Raw genomic sequence first — 15,051 nt, 5'->3', positions numbered from 1 at the left:
TTAGTTCTTAGATCCAAACTTATAGTTATTATATAGCACTAGATTTTGTGTTAGTTTGTTTAAAAATACAAACTAGTTTCTGGTTGAATCAGTGGGGCAGGGATAACGGTCCAGATGCACGCCGTAAATCACAGTGCAAGAGACTGGTACGAGAAGAGCTGGGTGTTTCAATATGTCTCACAGGTAATAAAATTAACATTAAGACAGCCCACAAAAAAAAGGCTTAAAAAGCTTTGCTTAGAACAGAGGAGTCAAATTGCTTTCTGCCCGAGTTCGCAATTTCCGGAAAATGCATTTTCTGTGCTTGCTTTCTTTCAACTCGTGCAATTATTTCTGTTTTGTCACGTCTTGGACTTTTTATAATCTGGGTGAGATTGCTTATTGTGACATTCCTTTGTGCATTGATTTTCTCTGGATAAAACTCTAGATATCTGAAGTCTGATGTCGTATGATTGCTCTTTCTCACTGCGCATATTGAGGCTCGAGAATCCGGGATCAGAGGAGAATTAACGAGCTAAATAAAGTTATTCCTCTTTTAATTCTTAACAGTTACCCAAAAATCAAAATGTATTGGGCCAAAAAAACAAGAGTGCCAATAGTTGCTGAGTCCATGACAAGGGATCGCTTTTTCAAGATCAGATGTTCTCTGAAAATCACTAATGATCTTGATGTAACTGAAGAAGAGAGGATGCTAAATATGATTTGGAGAGTCAGTCCACTTCTGAAGAAGGTGCAACAAGGCTGCCTAAACCTACCCAGACCAGAAAATGTTTCCATTGTTCGTTCCATCAATTCGTTCCTGGCAAGCCAAATCCAACCGGATTGAAGGTGTTTGTTCTCGCTACTCCAACTGGAATTGGATTGGATTTTGAAGTCTACCGAGGAAAAAACACCTTCGTCGGCAGAGACACAGGACTTGGAATAGGAGCAAATGCAGTTCTTCGGTTGACTGAGTCCATTCCCAGGGGAACTCACCTGTACTTTGACAGGTATGATGAAAATGTCAACTGTAGTGCTGTTGATAATGATTCTCTGTAAACAAATGAAACTTATTTAACTTTTTTTGTGTTTGTTTCTGTCTGTCTAGGTACTTCACCTCAATAAAACTACTGGATAAATTGCTAGAAATGGGTCTGCCTGCAAGTGGAACACTGATGAAAAATAGACTCCCAAAGGATTGTACCATTACATCTGATGAAGAGTTATTGAAACAAGGAAGAAGCTCCTTCGTAATGGTGACAAGGAAGTATCCTGAGCTGGCTGTGACAAAATGGGTTGACAAAAAACCTGTACTCATGGCATCAACAGTGCATGGAATAGAGCCCCAGTATACCCAGACCAGATGGTCACTGAAAGACAAAAGGCATGTTCAAGTGTCCAGACCTGCAGAGGTGGCAGAGTACAACACCAACATGGGTAGGGTTGATATGTGTGATAGAATGCTTAGCTTTTATAGAATGGCTAACCGCACAAGGAAGTGGACTGTACGCACAATACTACACTTCTTCGATCTGGCCATCACCAGATCGAAGATACCTTACAGTATAAGGAAGACAGCCAAGCTTTGGCACGACCTATGAAGAAAACTCTCCAATACCATGACTTCAAACTGCTCTTAGGTGAGGAACAGATTGCCCAGGGGCAGTCAGGCCAACCCAATCCAATTGAATCTGATGCGTCGAATGATGAGGAGTACGTTCCATCACAGAAGAGAAGGAGGCCCCAGCCAGATAAGGAAGTGAGAAAGTATGGAGCTGTCCATTTGCCACAGATGATGGACAATCCTAATACTTCCAGGTGCAGAGCAGAAGGGTGCACTGGAAAAACCTACATAAAGTGCATCAAATGCAACATGTACCTCTGCATCTCAAAGAAGAACTGCTTTATGGACTACCACAAACCAAAACAGAACTAACACACCTGATTAAACTACACTAATCAACTTTCTTTTGATAAGTTGAATGAGGTGCCTGGAAATCTGAACCACTGGCTTAAATGATGTAGCCTTTTGAAATTTACAGCACTAAAGATTGTCAGAGTTCAGAGGTAAATGTATGCCTCAAAATGTGTTCACATTTGCCACAAGAGAGTCCCGATGTCCTCTCCAAAGGACATACTCTAAAAAATAAATATTTTTTAATTGTAGTGATGTTTTTTCACTCCAAAGAGTCATGTAGTGTAAAAAAAAAAAGAAATTCAAAAACTTCTTTTATTCTGGGTCTCAGGAGGATATGGGGCCCATAATCCTGAAACCACATGGGCCCCACATAGTGTGGCCCATTTCTGCCCCATTCCCATTAGTCCACTTTGTTGCTGCATTTAGCTCAAATGGGCCAGCCCATATGGGTCCCATTTTAGGTAAACCATATGTGTCCCATGCAGTTTGCCCAGATAAAACCCACGCCCAATCATTACCCATGTAGCCCACTTCAAACTCAAGTGGGGCCCCTCATGGGTGCTGGCTGGGTAAGCTATGATTTTGGTTTGCTTCGTCAGGCTTCAAAAGCAAAAAGCCTGAACCTAAAATCCCCCGTTACTTGGTCTCTGACTCTAACGACAATAAACGTTAGAGTGATATTCTTGAAAATACGGTAAAAACATTCTGTTAGAAAAAATGAAAAATGGTTAGACTCTAAACAGCACATTGTTACAAGAAAAATGTCAGAGAATATTGCCCACTTTCATAAGCTAAAGCTAATGTTAGCCACAAAGTTTAAAGAAAGTAAAACTCAACTTCGTGTCTGTGAATGTGTACAGAGGCGTACATCTTAAAACCGTTCCCCAGCTTACTTGTCGGGGCTTATATGTATATATATATATATATATATATATATATATATATATGAAAGTTACACTTTATTTGAGCTTAAGCTTGGTTTTCTATTTCTTTATTTTAGTTTTCCAAGCCTAGATCAGTAAATGCGGCGCAGCTCGGGAGAGGAGACTAGTATCGCGAGATTCATTGTTTTATGTTCTGTTTATTCTGTTCTGAAAACCAAAAGCACGACAATATAAATATATATCTGAAAGCCTCCGAGGAGGCTGGAGAGTGAGCTGGCTTTGCTGTTGCCTAGCTACATAGCATACATCAAATTATTCCACTGATGGACCCTGATGATGTCAAAGTGTTATGATGTCATAAGGGACAGATGACTTGAATATCCAGCACCCGAATCAAAGTTGCACAACTCAAGCAGGAGCACAGACGGTGGATTTTGGATTTAACGTTGCATTTTTTTGTGGTACATCGATCGGTTGGACAGTCAAAATGTCGGCATTTGACATTGATTCGTTAACCAAGTCTCAAATTAAACAAATGACTAGGAATGAATTGATTCTCTTGGTTATGGACTGGTCACAAAGGTTTAGAGACAAACCTGCGGTAGTGATCAAGGAGAACAACCTGCAGGAGGATTTGGAAAAAGCTCATAGACAAATTGGGATTCTAAATGACAAAATTGAGTCAATCACCAAAGAGCTGCACTGGTCTGTCAAGCAAAAAAAATACCTGGAACGGCAGCAAATCCCAAAGTTGAAACACGAGGTAGAGAACCGGAGTTCCAACAAGACTCAGCTGTTGTCTGAGGTAAACCAGTTAAAAAATACAGTCAAAGAGCTTCAAATCTCTTTAAAAAACCTCGACAGGGACTCAAAACTGCAGGTTGAGAAGATTTTGTCAGAAAAGAAGCAAGTGTCGTCTCAACTCACAGCATACAAGGGGAAAATTGAAAAGCAGTATTGTGACATGAAGAGACTTGAGTTTGAGCTCATCCGAAAGACTGACGAAATCGGAATGAAGAACAGTGAGATCATGAGAGAAAAGGACAGGTCCAGACTTCTTGAGGGAAAGATCAAAGCTCTGGAAAAGCAGCTGAAAGAGGCAGAGAAAGAAAATAAAATGAATAAGAAATCACCAGTGGAGGAAGTCACAGAGAAAACTAAGCCAGAGTTTAAACCAAAGATCGATTTGACTTCAGGCGTATTAGCTCAGGAGAAACAGCGAAAGACATCATCAAAACGTCTGATGAGAAGAGATAGACAGATGAGCAAGAACTTGAAGCAGCAGGCGAAGAGCTCCTCCAAGGCCTTAGCCTCACTACCACAGCGACAGGCCATGGTCACAAAGAAAAGTTTGGACTATACATCTCACTTGAAACAGCTGAAGATAGAAACTAAATCGTTCAATTATCAGATAAAGACACCAACTGACGAAAAGCAGAAAGATCAAGGTCACTTTAAAGAATCCACCAACCAAATGTTTACGGTGAGAAAATTGAACATTCAAGAGAGGACGACACACAAACATTCAAAAGAAACTATAAAGACCGAGGCAAAGGCAGAACACAATTTAGCGATGGAAGGACCTAAAATTGAAATTCAAACACAAATGAACGATAAACAAGTCAAAATACAACATCTTGAAAAATCATCCCTCAAGCTAACCAAAACCAAGTCATCAGCTAGAAATCGGAGACTTTTGCTTCTGCGTGAAAGCAAGGGGGAGCTAAATTTGAAAGAAGACCTGACAGCTCAAGAACAGCAGCTGAAACCAACGCCACCGCAGGTAAAGCCAACACCACCGGACATGAATCCAACGCCACCAGTGATTAAACCAACGCCCCCTACGACAAGGATGCCTCAAATGCCACCATTTACACCGGCAGTCAGGATGTTTTTTCTGAGGGAAATTGAGAGGAGACGAAACAGTGGACAACCTGGCGGGAATACCACAGTGAAAGACAAAAGTCAAGATCCCTAGAATATCCCTAGAGGAGGTGAGCTGGTCCTGCTGCGGCTGCAGCAGGACCAGGGGAGAAAGGTGGTGACCTGATCCTGCTGCGGCTGCAGCAGGACCAGGGGAGAAAGGTGGTGAGCTGATCCTGCTGCGGCTGCAGCAGGATCAGGGGAGAGAGGTGGTGAGCTGGTCCTGCTGCGCCTGCAGCAGGACCAGGGGATAAAGGAGGTGAGCTGGTCCTGTTGCGGCTGCAGCAGGACCAGGGAGAAAGGTGGTGACCTGGTCCTGCTGCAGCCGCAGCAGGACCAGGGGAGAGAGGAGGTGAGCTGGTCCTGTTGCGGCTGCAGCAGGACCAGGGGAGAGAGGAGGTGAGCTGGTCCTGTTGCGGCGGCAGCAGGACCAGGGGAGAGAGGAGGTGAGCTGGTTCGGCTGCAGCAAGACCGGTGGACAGCTGAGGAGAGCTGGTCCTGTTGCGGCTGCAGCAGGACCAGGGGAGAGAGGAGGTGAGCTGGTCCAGCTGCGGCGGCAGCTGGACCGGCGGAGAGAGGAGTCGAGCTTGTCCTGCTGCGGCTGCAGCAGGACCGAGGAGAGAGGAGGTGAGCTGGTCCTGTTGCGGCTGCAGCAGGACCAGGGGAGAGGAGGTGAGCTGGTCCTGTTGCGGCTGCAGCAGGACCAGCGGAGGTGAACCAAAATGAGAGAGGTGGTGAGCTGGTCCTGCTGCAGCTGCAGCAGGACCAGGGGAGAGAGGAGTTTAGGTGGTCCTGCTGCAGCTGCAGCAGGACCAGCGGAGGTGATCCAAAATGAGAGAGGAGGTGAGGTGGTCCTGCTGCGGCAGGACCAGGGGAGGGAGGAGTTGAGCTGGTCCTGTTGCGGCTGCAGCAGGACCAGCGGAGAGAGGAGGTGAGCTGGTTCGGCTGCAGCAAAACCGGTGGAGAGCTGAGGAGAGCTGGTCCTGCTGCGGTTGGAGCAGGACCAGCGGAGGAGAACCAAAATGAGCTGGTCCTGCTGCAGCAGGACCAGCGGAGAGAGGTGAGATGGTCCTGCTGCAACCGCAGCAGGACCGTTGGAGAGCTGAGGTGAGCTGGTCCTGTTGCGTCTGCAGCAGGACCAGTTGAGAAAGGAGGTGAGCTGGTCTTGCTGCGGCGGCAGCAGGACCGGCGGAGAGTGGAGGTGAACCGAAATAAGCCGGTCTTGCTGCGGCGGTAGCAGGACCGGTGGACAGCTGAGGTGAGCTGGTCCTGTTGCGGCTGCAGCAGGACCAGGGGAGAAAGGAGGTGAGGTGGTCCTGTTGCGGCTGCAGCAGGACCAGCGGAGGTGATCCAAAATGAGAGAGGAGTTGAGCTGGTCCTGCTGCGGCAGGACCAGGGGAGGGAGGAGTTGAGCTGGTCCTGTTGCGGCTGCAGCAGGACCAGGGGAGAGAGGAGGTGAGCTGGTTCGGCTGCAGCAAGACCGGTGGACAGCTGAGGAGAGCTGGTCCTGCTGCGGTTGGAGCAGGACCAGCGGAGGAGAACCAAAATGAGCTGGTCCTGCTGCAGCAGGACCAGCGGAGAGAGGAGGTGAGATGGTCCTGCTGCAACCGCAGCAGGACCGTTGGAGAGCTGAGGTGAGCTGGTCCTGTTGCGTCTGCAGCAGGACCAGTTGAGAAAGGAGGTGAGCTGGTCTTGCTGCGGCGGCAGCAGGACCGGCGGAGAGTGGAGGTGAACCGAAATAAGCCGGTCTTGCTGCGGCGGTAGCAGGACCGGTGGACAGCTGAGGTGAGCTGGTCCTGTTGCGGCTGCAGCAGGACCAGGGGAGAGAGGAGGTGAGCTGGTCCTGTTGCGGCTGCAGCAGGACCAGGGGAGAGAGGAGGTGAGCTGGTCCAGCTGCGGCGGCAGCTGGACCGGCGGAGAGAGGAGTCGAGCTGGTCCTGCTGCGGCAGCAGCAGGACCGGTGGAGAGAGGTGAGGTGGTCCTGTTGCGGCTGCAGCAGGACCAGCGGAGGTGAACCAAAATGAGAGAGGAGTTGAGCTGGTCCTGCTGCGGCTGCAGCAGGACCGAGGAGAGAGGAGGTGAGCTGGTCCTGTTGCGGCTGCAGCAGGACCAGGGGAGAGAGGAGGTGAGCTGGTTCGGCTGCAGCAAGACCGGTGGACAGCTGAGGAGAGCTGGTCCTGCTGCGGTTGGAGCAGGACCAGCGGAGGAGAACCAAAATGAGCTGGTCCTGCTGCAGCAGGACCAGCGGAGAGAGGAGGTGAGATGGTCCTGCTGCAACCGCAGCAGGACCGTTGGAGAGCTGAGGGGAGCTGGTCCTGTTGCGTCTGCAGCAGGACCAGTTGAGAAAGGAGGTGAGCTGGTCTTGCTGCGGCGGCAGCAGGACCGGCGGAGAGTGGAGGTGAACCGAAATAAGCCGGTCTTGCTGCGGCGGTAGCAGGACCGGTGGACAGCTGAGGTGAGCTGGTCCTGTTGTGGCTGCAGCAGGACCAGGGGAGAAAGGAGGTGAGGTGGTCCTGTTGCGGCTGCAGCAGGACCAGCGGAGGTGATCCAAAATGAGAGAGGAGGTGAGGTGGTCCTGCTGCGGCTGCAGCAGGACCGGCGGAAAGTGGAGGTGAACCGAAATAAGGCGGTCTTGCTGCGGCGGCAGCAGGACCGGTGGACAGCTGAGGTGAGCTGGTCCTGCTGCGGCGGCAGCCGGACCGGCGGAGAGTGGAGGTGAACCGAAATAAGCCGGTCCTGTTGTGGCTGCAGCAGGATGGGTGGAAACCTCACGTGAGCTGGTCCTGTTGCGGCTGCAGCAGGACCAGCGGAGGTGAACCAAAATGAGCTGGTCCTGCTGCGGCAGGACCAGCGGAGAGAGGAGTTGAGGTGGTTCTGCTGCCGCAGCAGCAGGGCCGGCTTATTTCGGTTCACCTCCTCTCTCCACCGGTCCTGCTGCCGCCGCAGCAGGACCACCTCACCTCCTTTCTCCACCGGTCCTGCTGCCGCCGCAGCAGGACCACCTCACCTCAGCTGTCCACCGGTCCTGCTGCCGCCGCAGCAAGACCGCCTTATTTCGGTTCACCTCCACTTTCCGCAGCAGGACTGGCTCAACACCTCTCTGTCCTGGTCCTACTGCAGCCGCAGTAAGACCAGCTCACCTCCTTTCTCCCCTGGTCCTGCTGCCGCCGCAGCAGGACCAGCTCACCTCAGCTGTCCACCTGTCCTGCTGCAGCCGCAACAGGACCAGCTCACCTCAGCTGTCCACCGGTCCTGCTACCGCCGCAGCAAGACCGGCTTATTTCGGTTCACCTCCACTCTCCGCCGGTCCTGCTGCCGCCGCAACAGGACCAGCTCTCCTCAGCTGTCCACCGGTCCTGCTACCGCCGCAGCAAGACCGGCTTATTTCGGTTCACCTCCACTCTCCGCCGGTCCTGCTGCAACTGCAGCAAGACTTGCTCACCTCCTTTCTCAACTGGTCCTGCTCCAACCGCAGCAGGACCAGCTCTCCTCAGCTGTCCACCGGTCTTGCTGCAGCCGAACCAGCTCACCTCCTTTCTCAACTGGTCCTGCTGCAGCCGCAGCAGGACCAGCTCACCTGAGGTTTCCACCCATCCTGCTGCAGCCACAACAGGACCGTCTTATTTCGGTTCACCTCCACTCTCCGCCGGTCCGGCTGCCGCCGCAGCAGGACCAGCTCACCTGAGGTTTCCACCCATCCTGCTGCAGCCACAACAGGACCGGCTTATTTCGGTTCACCTCCACTTTCCGCCGGTCCTGCTGCAACCGCAGCAGGACCAGCTCACCTCCTCCCTCCCCTGGTCCTGCCGCAGCAGGACCACCTCACCTCCTCTCTCATTTTGGATCACCTCCGCCGGTCCTGCTGCAACCGCAGCAAGACCAGCTCACCTCCTTTCTCAACTGGTCCTGCTGCAGCCGCAGCAGGACCAGCTCATCTGAGCTGTCGGCCGGTCTGGCTGCCGCCGCAGCAGGACCGGCTTATTTCGGTTCACCTCCACTCTCCGCCGGTCCTGCTGCAACCGCAGCAAGACTTGCTCACCTCCTTTCTCAACTGGTCCTGCTGCAGCCGCAGCAGGACCAGCTCATCTGAGATGGCGGCCGGTCTGGCTGCCGCCGCAGCAGGCCCGGCTTATTTCGGTTCACCTCCACTCTCCGCCGGTCCTGCTGCCGCCGCAGCAGGACCAGCTCACCTCAGCTGTCCACTGGTCCTGCTGCCGCCGCAGCAGGACCAGCTCACCTCCTTTCTCAACTGGTCCTGCTGCAGCCGCAACAGGACCAGCTCACCTCAGCTCTCCAACGGTCCTGCTGCGGTTGCAGCAGGACCAGCTCACCTCCTCTCTCCGCTGGTTCTGCTGCAGCAGGACCAGCTCATTTTGGTTCACCTCCGCTGGTCCTGCTCCAACCGCAGCAGGACCAGCTCTCCTCAGCTGTCCACCGGTCTTGCTGCAGCCGAACCAGATCACCTCCTTTCTCAGCGCATCTGAGATGGCGGCCGGTCTGGCTGCCGCCGCAGCAGGTCCGGCTTATTTCGGTTCACCTCCACTCTCCGCCGGTCCTGCTGCCGCCGCAGCAGGACCAGCTCACCTCCTTTCTCAACTGGTCCTGCTGCAGCCGCAACAGGACCAGCTCACCTCAGCTGTCCACCGGTCTTGCTGCAGCCGAACCAGCTCACCTCCTCTCTCCCCTGGTCCTGCTGCAGCCGCAACAGGACCAGCTCACCTCCTCTCTCCTCGGTCCTGCTGCGGCCGCAGCAGGACCAGCTCAACTCTTCTCTACCCTGGTCCTGCCGCAGCAGGACCACCTCACCTCCTTTCTCCCCTGGTCCTGCTGCAGCCACAACAGGACCACCTCACCTCCTTTCTCCCCTGGTCCTGCTGCAGCCACAACAGGACCAGCTCACCTCAGCTGTCCACCGGTCCTGCTACCGCCGCAGCAAGACCGGCTTATTTCGGTTCACCTCCACTTTCCGCCGGTCCTGCTGCAACCGCAGCAAGACCAGCTCACCTCCTTTCTCAACTGGTCCTGCTGCAGCCGCAACAGGACCAGCTCACCTCAGCTCTCCAACGGTCCTGCTGCGGTTGCAGCAGGACCATCTCACCTCCTCTCTCAGCTGGTCCTGCTGCAGCAGGACCAGCTCATTTTGGTTCTCCTCCGCTGGTCCTGCTCCAACCGCAGCAGGACCAGCTCTCCTCAGCTGCCCACCGGTCTTGCTGCAGCCGAACCAGCTCACCTCCTCTCTCCCCTGGTCCTGCTGCAGCCGCAACAGGACCAGATCACCTCCTCTCTCCTCGGTCCTGCTGCCGCCGCAACAGGACCAGCTCACCTCTCTCCACCGGTCCAGCTGCCGCCGCAGCTGGACCAGCTCACCTCCTCTCTCCCCTGGTCCTGCTGCAGCCGCAACAGGACCAGCTCACCTCAGCTGTCCACCGGTCCAGCTGCCGCCGCAGCTGGGCCAGCTCGACTCCTCTCTCCGCCGGTCCAGCTCCCGCTGCAGCTGGACCAGCTCACCTCCTCTCTCCCCTGGTCCTGCTGCAGCCGCAACAGGACCAGCTCACCTCCTCTCTCCCCTGGTCCTGCTGCAGCCGCAACAGGACCAGCTCTCCTCAGCTGTCCACCGGTCTTGCTGCAGCCGAACCAGCTCACCTCCTCTCTCCGCCGGTCCTGCTGATGCTGCAGCAGCACCAGCTCACCACCTCTATCCCCTGGTCCTGCTGCAGCCGCAGCAGGACCAGCTCACCACCTCTCTCCCCTGGTCCTGCTGCAGCCGCAGCAGGACCAGCTCACCACCTCTCTCCCCTGGTCCTGCTGCAGCCGCAGCAGGACCAGCTCACCTCCTCTAGGGATATTCTAGGGATCTTGACTTTTGTCTTTCACTGTGGTATTCCCGCCAGGTTGTCCACTGTTTCGTCTCCTCTCAATTTCCCTCAGAAAAAACATCCTGACTGCCGGTGTAAATGGTGGCATTTGAGGCATCCTTGTCGTAGGGGGCGTTGGTTTAATCACTGGTGGCGTTGGATTCATCTCCGGTGGTGTTGGCTTGACCTGCGGTGGCGTTGGTTTCAGCTGCTGTTCTTGAGCTGTCAGGTCTTCTTTCAAATTTAGCTCCCCCTTGCTTTCACGCAGAAGCAAAAGTCTCCGATTTCTAGCTGATGACTTGGTTTTGGTTAGCTTGAGGGATGATTTTTCAAGATGTGGTATTTTGACTTGTTTATCGTTCATGTGTGTTTGAATTTCAATTTTAGGTCCTTCCATCGCTAAATTGTGTTCTGCCTTTGCCTCGGTCTTTATAGATTCTGTTGAATGTTTGTGTGTCGTCCTCTCTTGAATGTTCAATTTTCTCACCGTAAACATTTGGTTGGTGGCTTCTTTAACGTGACCTTGATCTTTCTGCTTTCGTCAGTTGGTGTCTTTATCTGATAATTGAACGATTTAGTTTCTATCTTCAGCTGTTTCAAGTGAGATGTATAGTCCAAACTTTTCTTTGTGACCATGGCCTGTCGCTGTGGTAGTGAGGCTAAGGCCTTGGAGGAGCTCTTCGCCTGCTGCTTCAATTTCTTGCTCATCTGTCTATCTCTTCTCATCAGACGTTTTGATGATGTCTTTCGCTGTTTCTCCTGAGCTAATACGCCTGAAGTCAAATCGATCTTTGGTTTAAACTCTGGCTTAGTTTTCTCTGTGACGTCCTCCACTGGTGATTTCTTATTCATTTTATTTTCTTTCTCTGCCTCTTTCAGCTGCTTTTCCAGAGCTTTGATCTTTCCCTCAAGAAGTCTGGACCTGTCCTTTTCTCTCATGATCTCACTGTTCTTCATTCCGATTTCGTCAGTCTTTCGGATGAGCTCAAACTCAAGTCTCTTCATGTCACAATACTGCTTTTCAATTTTCCCCTTGTATGCTGTGAGTTGAGACGACACTTGCTTCTTTTCTGACAAAATCTTCTCAACCTGCAGTTTTGAGTCCCTGTCGAGGTTTTTTAAAGAGATTTGAAGCTCTTTGACTGTATTTTTTAACTGGTTTACCTCAGACAACAGCTGAGTCTTGTCGGAACTCCGGTTCTCTACCTCGTGTTTCAACTTTGGGATTTGCTGCCGTTCCAGGTATTTTTTTTGCTTGACAGACCAGTGCAGCTCTTTGGTGATTGACTCAATTTTGTCATTTAGAATCCCAATTTGTCTATGAGCTTTTTCCAAATCCTCCTGCAGGTTGTTCTCCTTGATCACTACCGCAGGTTTGTCTCTAAACCTTTGTGACCAGTCCATAACCAAGAGAATCAATTCATTCCTAGTCATTTGCTTAATTTGAGACTTGGTTAACGAATCAATGTCAAATGCCGACATTTTGACTGTCCAACCGATCGATGTACCACAAAAAAATGCAACGTTAAATCCAAAATCCACCGTCTGTGCTCCTGCTTGAGTTGTGCAACTTTGATTCGGGTGCTGGATATTCAAGTCATCTGTCCCTTATGACATCATAACACTTTGACATCATCAGGGTCCATCAGTGGAATAATTTGATGTATGCTATGTAGCTAGGCAACAGCAAAGCCAGCTCACTCTCCAGCCTCCTCGGAGGCTTTCAGATATATATTTATATTGTCGTGCTTTTGGTTTTCAGTGTGACGCGGGCCTGTGGTAGTTGCAGGTGCACGACAAGAACGAAGGGTCTCTTACATGAACTTTACTTCTTCCAGCACAGATGAGTTACAACGACAACCGAGCTGTTCTCACTGAAGAACTGTGTAACTTCTGGCCTCTAGCTCTGGCACTGACAGCAATTAGCTATGTCCGGGCAGTGAGCGGTGAGTGCCATAACCATCAACAGAAACATAACGGATCAACTCTTAGATACTGGTTGCTAAGGTAACCACCAGCTGTCAAGAACAGAATAAACAGAACATAAAACAATGAATCTCGCGATACTAGTCTCCTCTCCCGAGCTGCGCCGCATTTACTGATCTAGGCTTGGAAAACTAAAATAAAGAAATAGAAAACCAAGCTTAAGATCAAATAAAGTGTAACTTCCTTATATATATATATATATATATATATATATATATATATATATATATATATATATATATATATATATGTATGTATCTATATATATATAAAATGGGACCCATATGTTGGCCCATTTGAGCTAAATGCAGCAACAAAGTGGACTAATGGGAATGGCGCAGAAATGGGCCACACTATGTGGGGCCCATGTGGTTTCAGTATCATGGGACCCATGTGGGCTGACCACATTGAACCCACATGACATGAGAATGGAATGATCTTATGTGGGAGGAACCTGGGAATGGGGCAGAAATGGGCAACACTATGTGGGGCCCATGTGTTTTCAGGCTTATGGGCCCCATATCCTCCTGAGACCCAAAATAAAAGAAGTTTTTGAATTTCCTTCTTTTTTTTTACACTACATGACTTTTTGGAGTGAAAAAACATCACTACAATTAAAAAATATTTATTTTTTAGAGTATGTCCTTTGGAGAGGACATCGGGACTCTCTTGTGGCAAATGTGAACACATTTCGAGGCATACATTTACCTCTGAACTCTGACAATCTTTAGTGCTGTAAATTTCAAAAGGCTACATCATTTAAGCCAGTGGTTCAGATTTCCAGGCACCTCATTCAACTTATCAAAAGAAAGTTGATTAGTGTAGTTTAATCAGGTGTGTTAGTTCTGTTTTGGTTTGTGGTAGTCCATAAAGCAGTTCTTCTTTGAGATGCAGAGGTACATGTTGCATTTGATGCACTTTATGTAGGTTTTTCCAGTGCACCCTTCTGCTCTGCACCTGGAAGTATTAGGATTGTCCATCATCTGTGGCAAATGGACAGCTCCATACTTTCTCACTTCCTTATCTGGCTGGGGCCTCCTTCTCTTCTGTGATGGAACGTACTCCTCATCATTCGACGCATCAGATTCAATTGGATTGGGTTGGCCTGACTGCCCCTGGGCAATCTGTTCCTCACCTAAGAGCAGTTTGAAGTCATGGTATTGGAGAGTTTTCTTCATAGGTCGTGCCAAAGCTTGGCTGTCTTCCTTATACTGTAAGGTATCTTCGATCTGGCCATCACCAGATCGAAGAAGTGTAGTATTGTGCGTACAGTCCACTTCCTTGTGCGGTTAGCCATTCTATAAAAGCTAAGCATTCTATCACACATATCAACCCCACCCATGTTGGTGTTGCCCAGGTGTTGAACCTGGGCGTGGATATGTCCTCTTTTATGTGGCAGAGAGAGGAGGTGAGCTGGTCCTACTGCGGCGGCAGCCGGACCGGCTGACAGCTCAGGTGAGCTGGTCCTGTTGCGGCTGCAGCAGGACCAGCGGAAAGAGGAGGTGAGCTGGTCCTTCTGCGGCTGCAGCAGGACCAGCGGAGAGAGGAGGTGAGCTGGTCCTGTTGCGGCTGCAGCAGGACCGGCCGAGAGTGGAGGTGAACCGAAATAAGCCGGTCCTGCTGCAGGACCGGTGGAGAGAGGAGGTGAGGTGGTCCTGCTGCGGCTGCAGCAGGACCGGTGGAGAGTGGAGGTGAACCGAAATAAGCTGGTCTTGCTGGGGCTGCAGCAGGACCAGCGGAGGTGAACCAAAATGAGCTGGTCCTGCTGCGGCAGGACCAGCGGAGAGAGGAGGTGAGGTGGTCCTGTTGTGGCTGCAGCAGGAGAGAGGAGGTGATTTGGACCTGCTGCGGCGGCAGTAGGACCGGTGGAGAGAGGAGGTGAGCTGGTCCTGTTGCGGTTGCAGCAGGACCGGAGGTGAACCGAAATAAGCTGGTCCTGCTGCGGCGGCGAGTGGAGCTGGTTCTGATCTGGCGGCAGCAGGACTGACTTCGATCGGACTGTGAGCGAGCAGAGCTGCGGAGGCAGCGGCGAGCGGAGCGGAGACGTCCATCTTGGGAGGCAGAAGGCCGCCCCTCAGTATAGCAGTCGCTGTCTGAAATTTCCACTTTGCCTCCAGTTTCAACTCCGTCAGCCCCATGTGCGGAAATCGCGGGATCCAAGTGTCCAACATGATCAGCAGACGAGTGGCCATGCCCAAACGCTGGCGAGCTGAATATGGGCTTTCCATAACAGCCAAATAGTCCTCAGCAGTGTCCCCAAAAATCTCTGGGTCCATGATGTAAGAAAAAAAAAAAATGGTCACAAATATCCAAAAAACAGTCAACGGTTGTCCACAGGCCAGGCAGCTCGGCTGAGCGGAGGCCATGCTCACTCCGGGAGCAACAGGTCATACAAGTGGTCAGGAGACAAACAACAATGCATAGGTGGCGTTTCCATGAAAATGATCTGACTAGAAGCATATAAGACTAATAGTGACCTTCACCTTATTGCTGGCTATTTCATTGA

The 15,051-nt window shown here is 51.3% G+C and overlaps 1 protein-coding gene across 1 annotated transcript; it reads left to right on the top strand.

Moving 5' to 3' along the window:
• The first annotated feature begins 3,346 nt into the window (after positions 1-3,346).
• LOC129353952 (uncharacterized) lies at positions 3,347-4,759 on the top strand. The gene has a single exon (XM_055023403.1). The coding sequence runs from the start codon at positions 3,347-3,349 to the stop codon at positions 4,757-4,759; it is 1,413 nt and encodes a 470-aa protein (XP_054879378.1).
• The last annotated feature ends 10,292 nt before the right edge of the window (positions 4,760-15,051 follow it).

This window comes from Poeciliopsis prolifica, unplaced genomic scaffold (assembly GCF_027474105.1).
Source record: "Poeciliopsis prolifica strain line A6 unplaced genomic scaffold, Auburn_PproV2 SCAFFOLD099, whole genome shotgun sequence".
Lineage (NCBI taxonomy): Eukaryota > Metazoa > Chordata > Actinopteri > Cyprinodontiformes > Poeciliidae > Poeciliopsis > Poeciliopsis prolifica.
The sequence above is the reverse complement of the archived record's forward strand: the minus strand, read 5'-3'. Positions and strand labels throughout refer to the sequence as shown.

Bases quoted from the DNA above. Each gene is read 5' to 3' on its own strand.
- LOC129353952 (XM_055023403.1), top strand. From the start codon at position 3,347: ATGGACTGGTCACAAAGGTTTAGAGACAAACCTGCGGTAGTGATCAAG.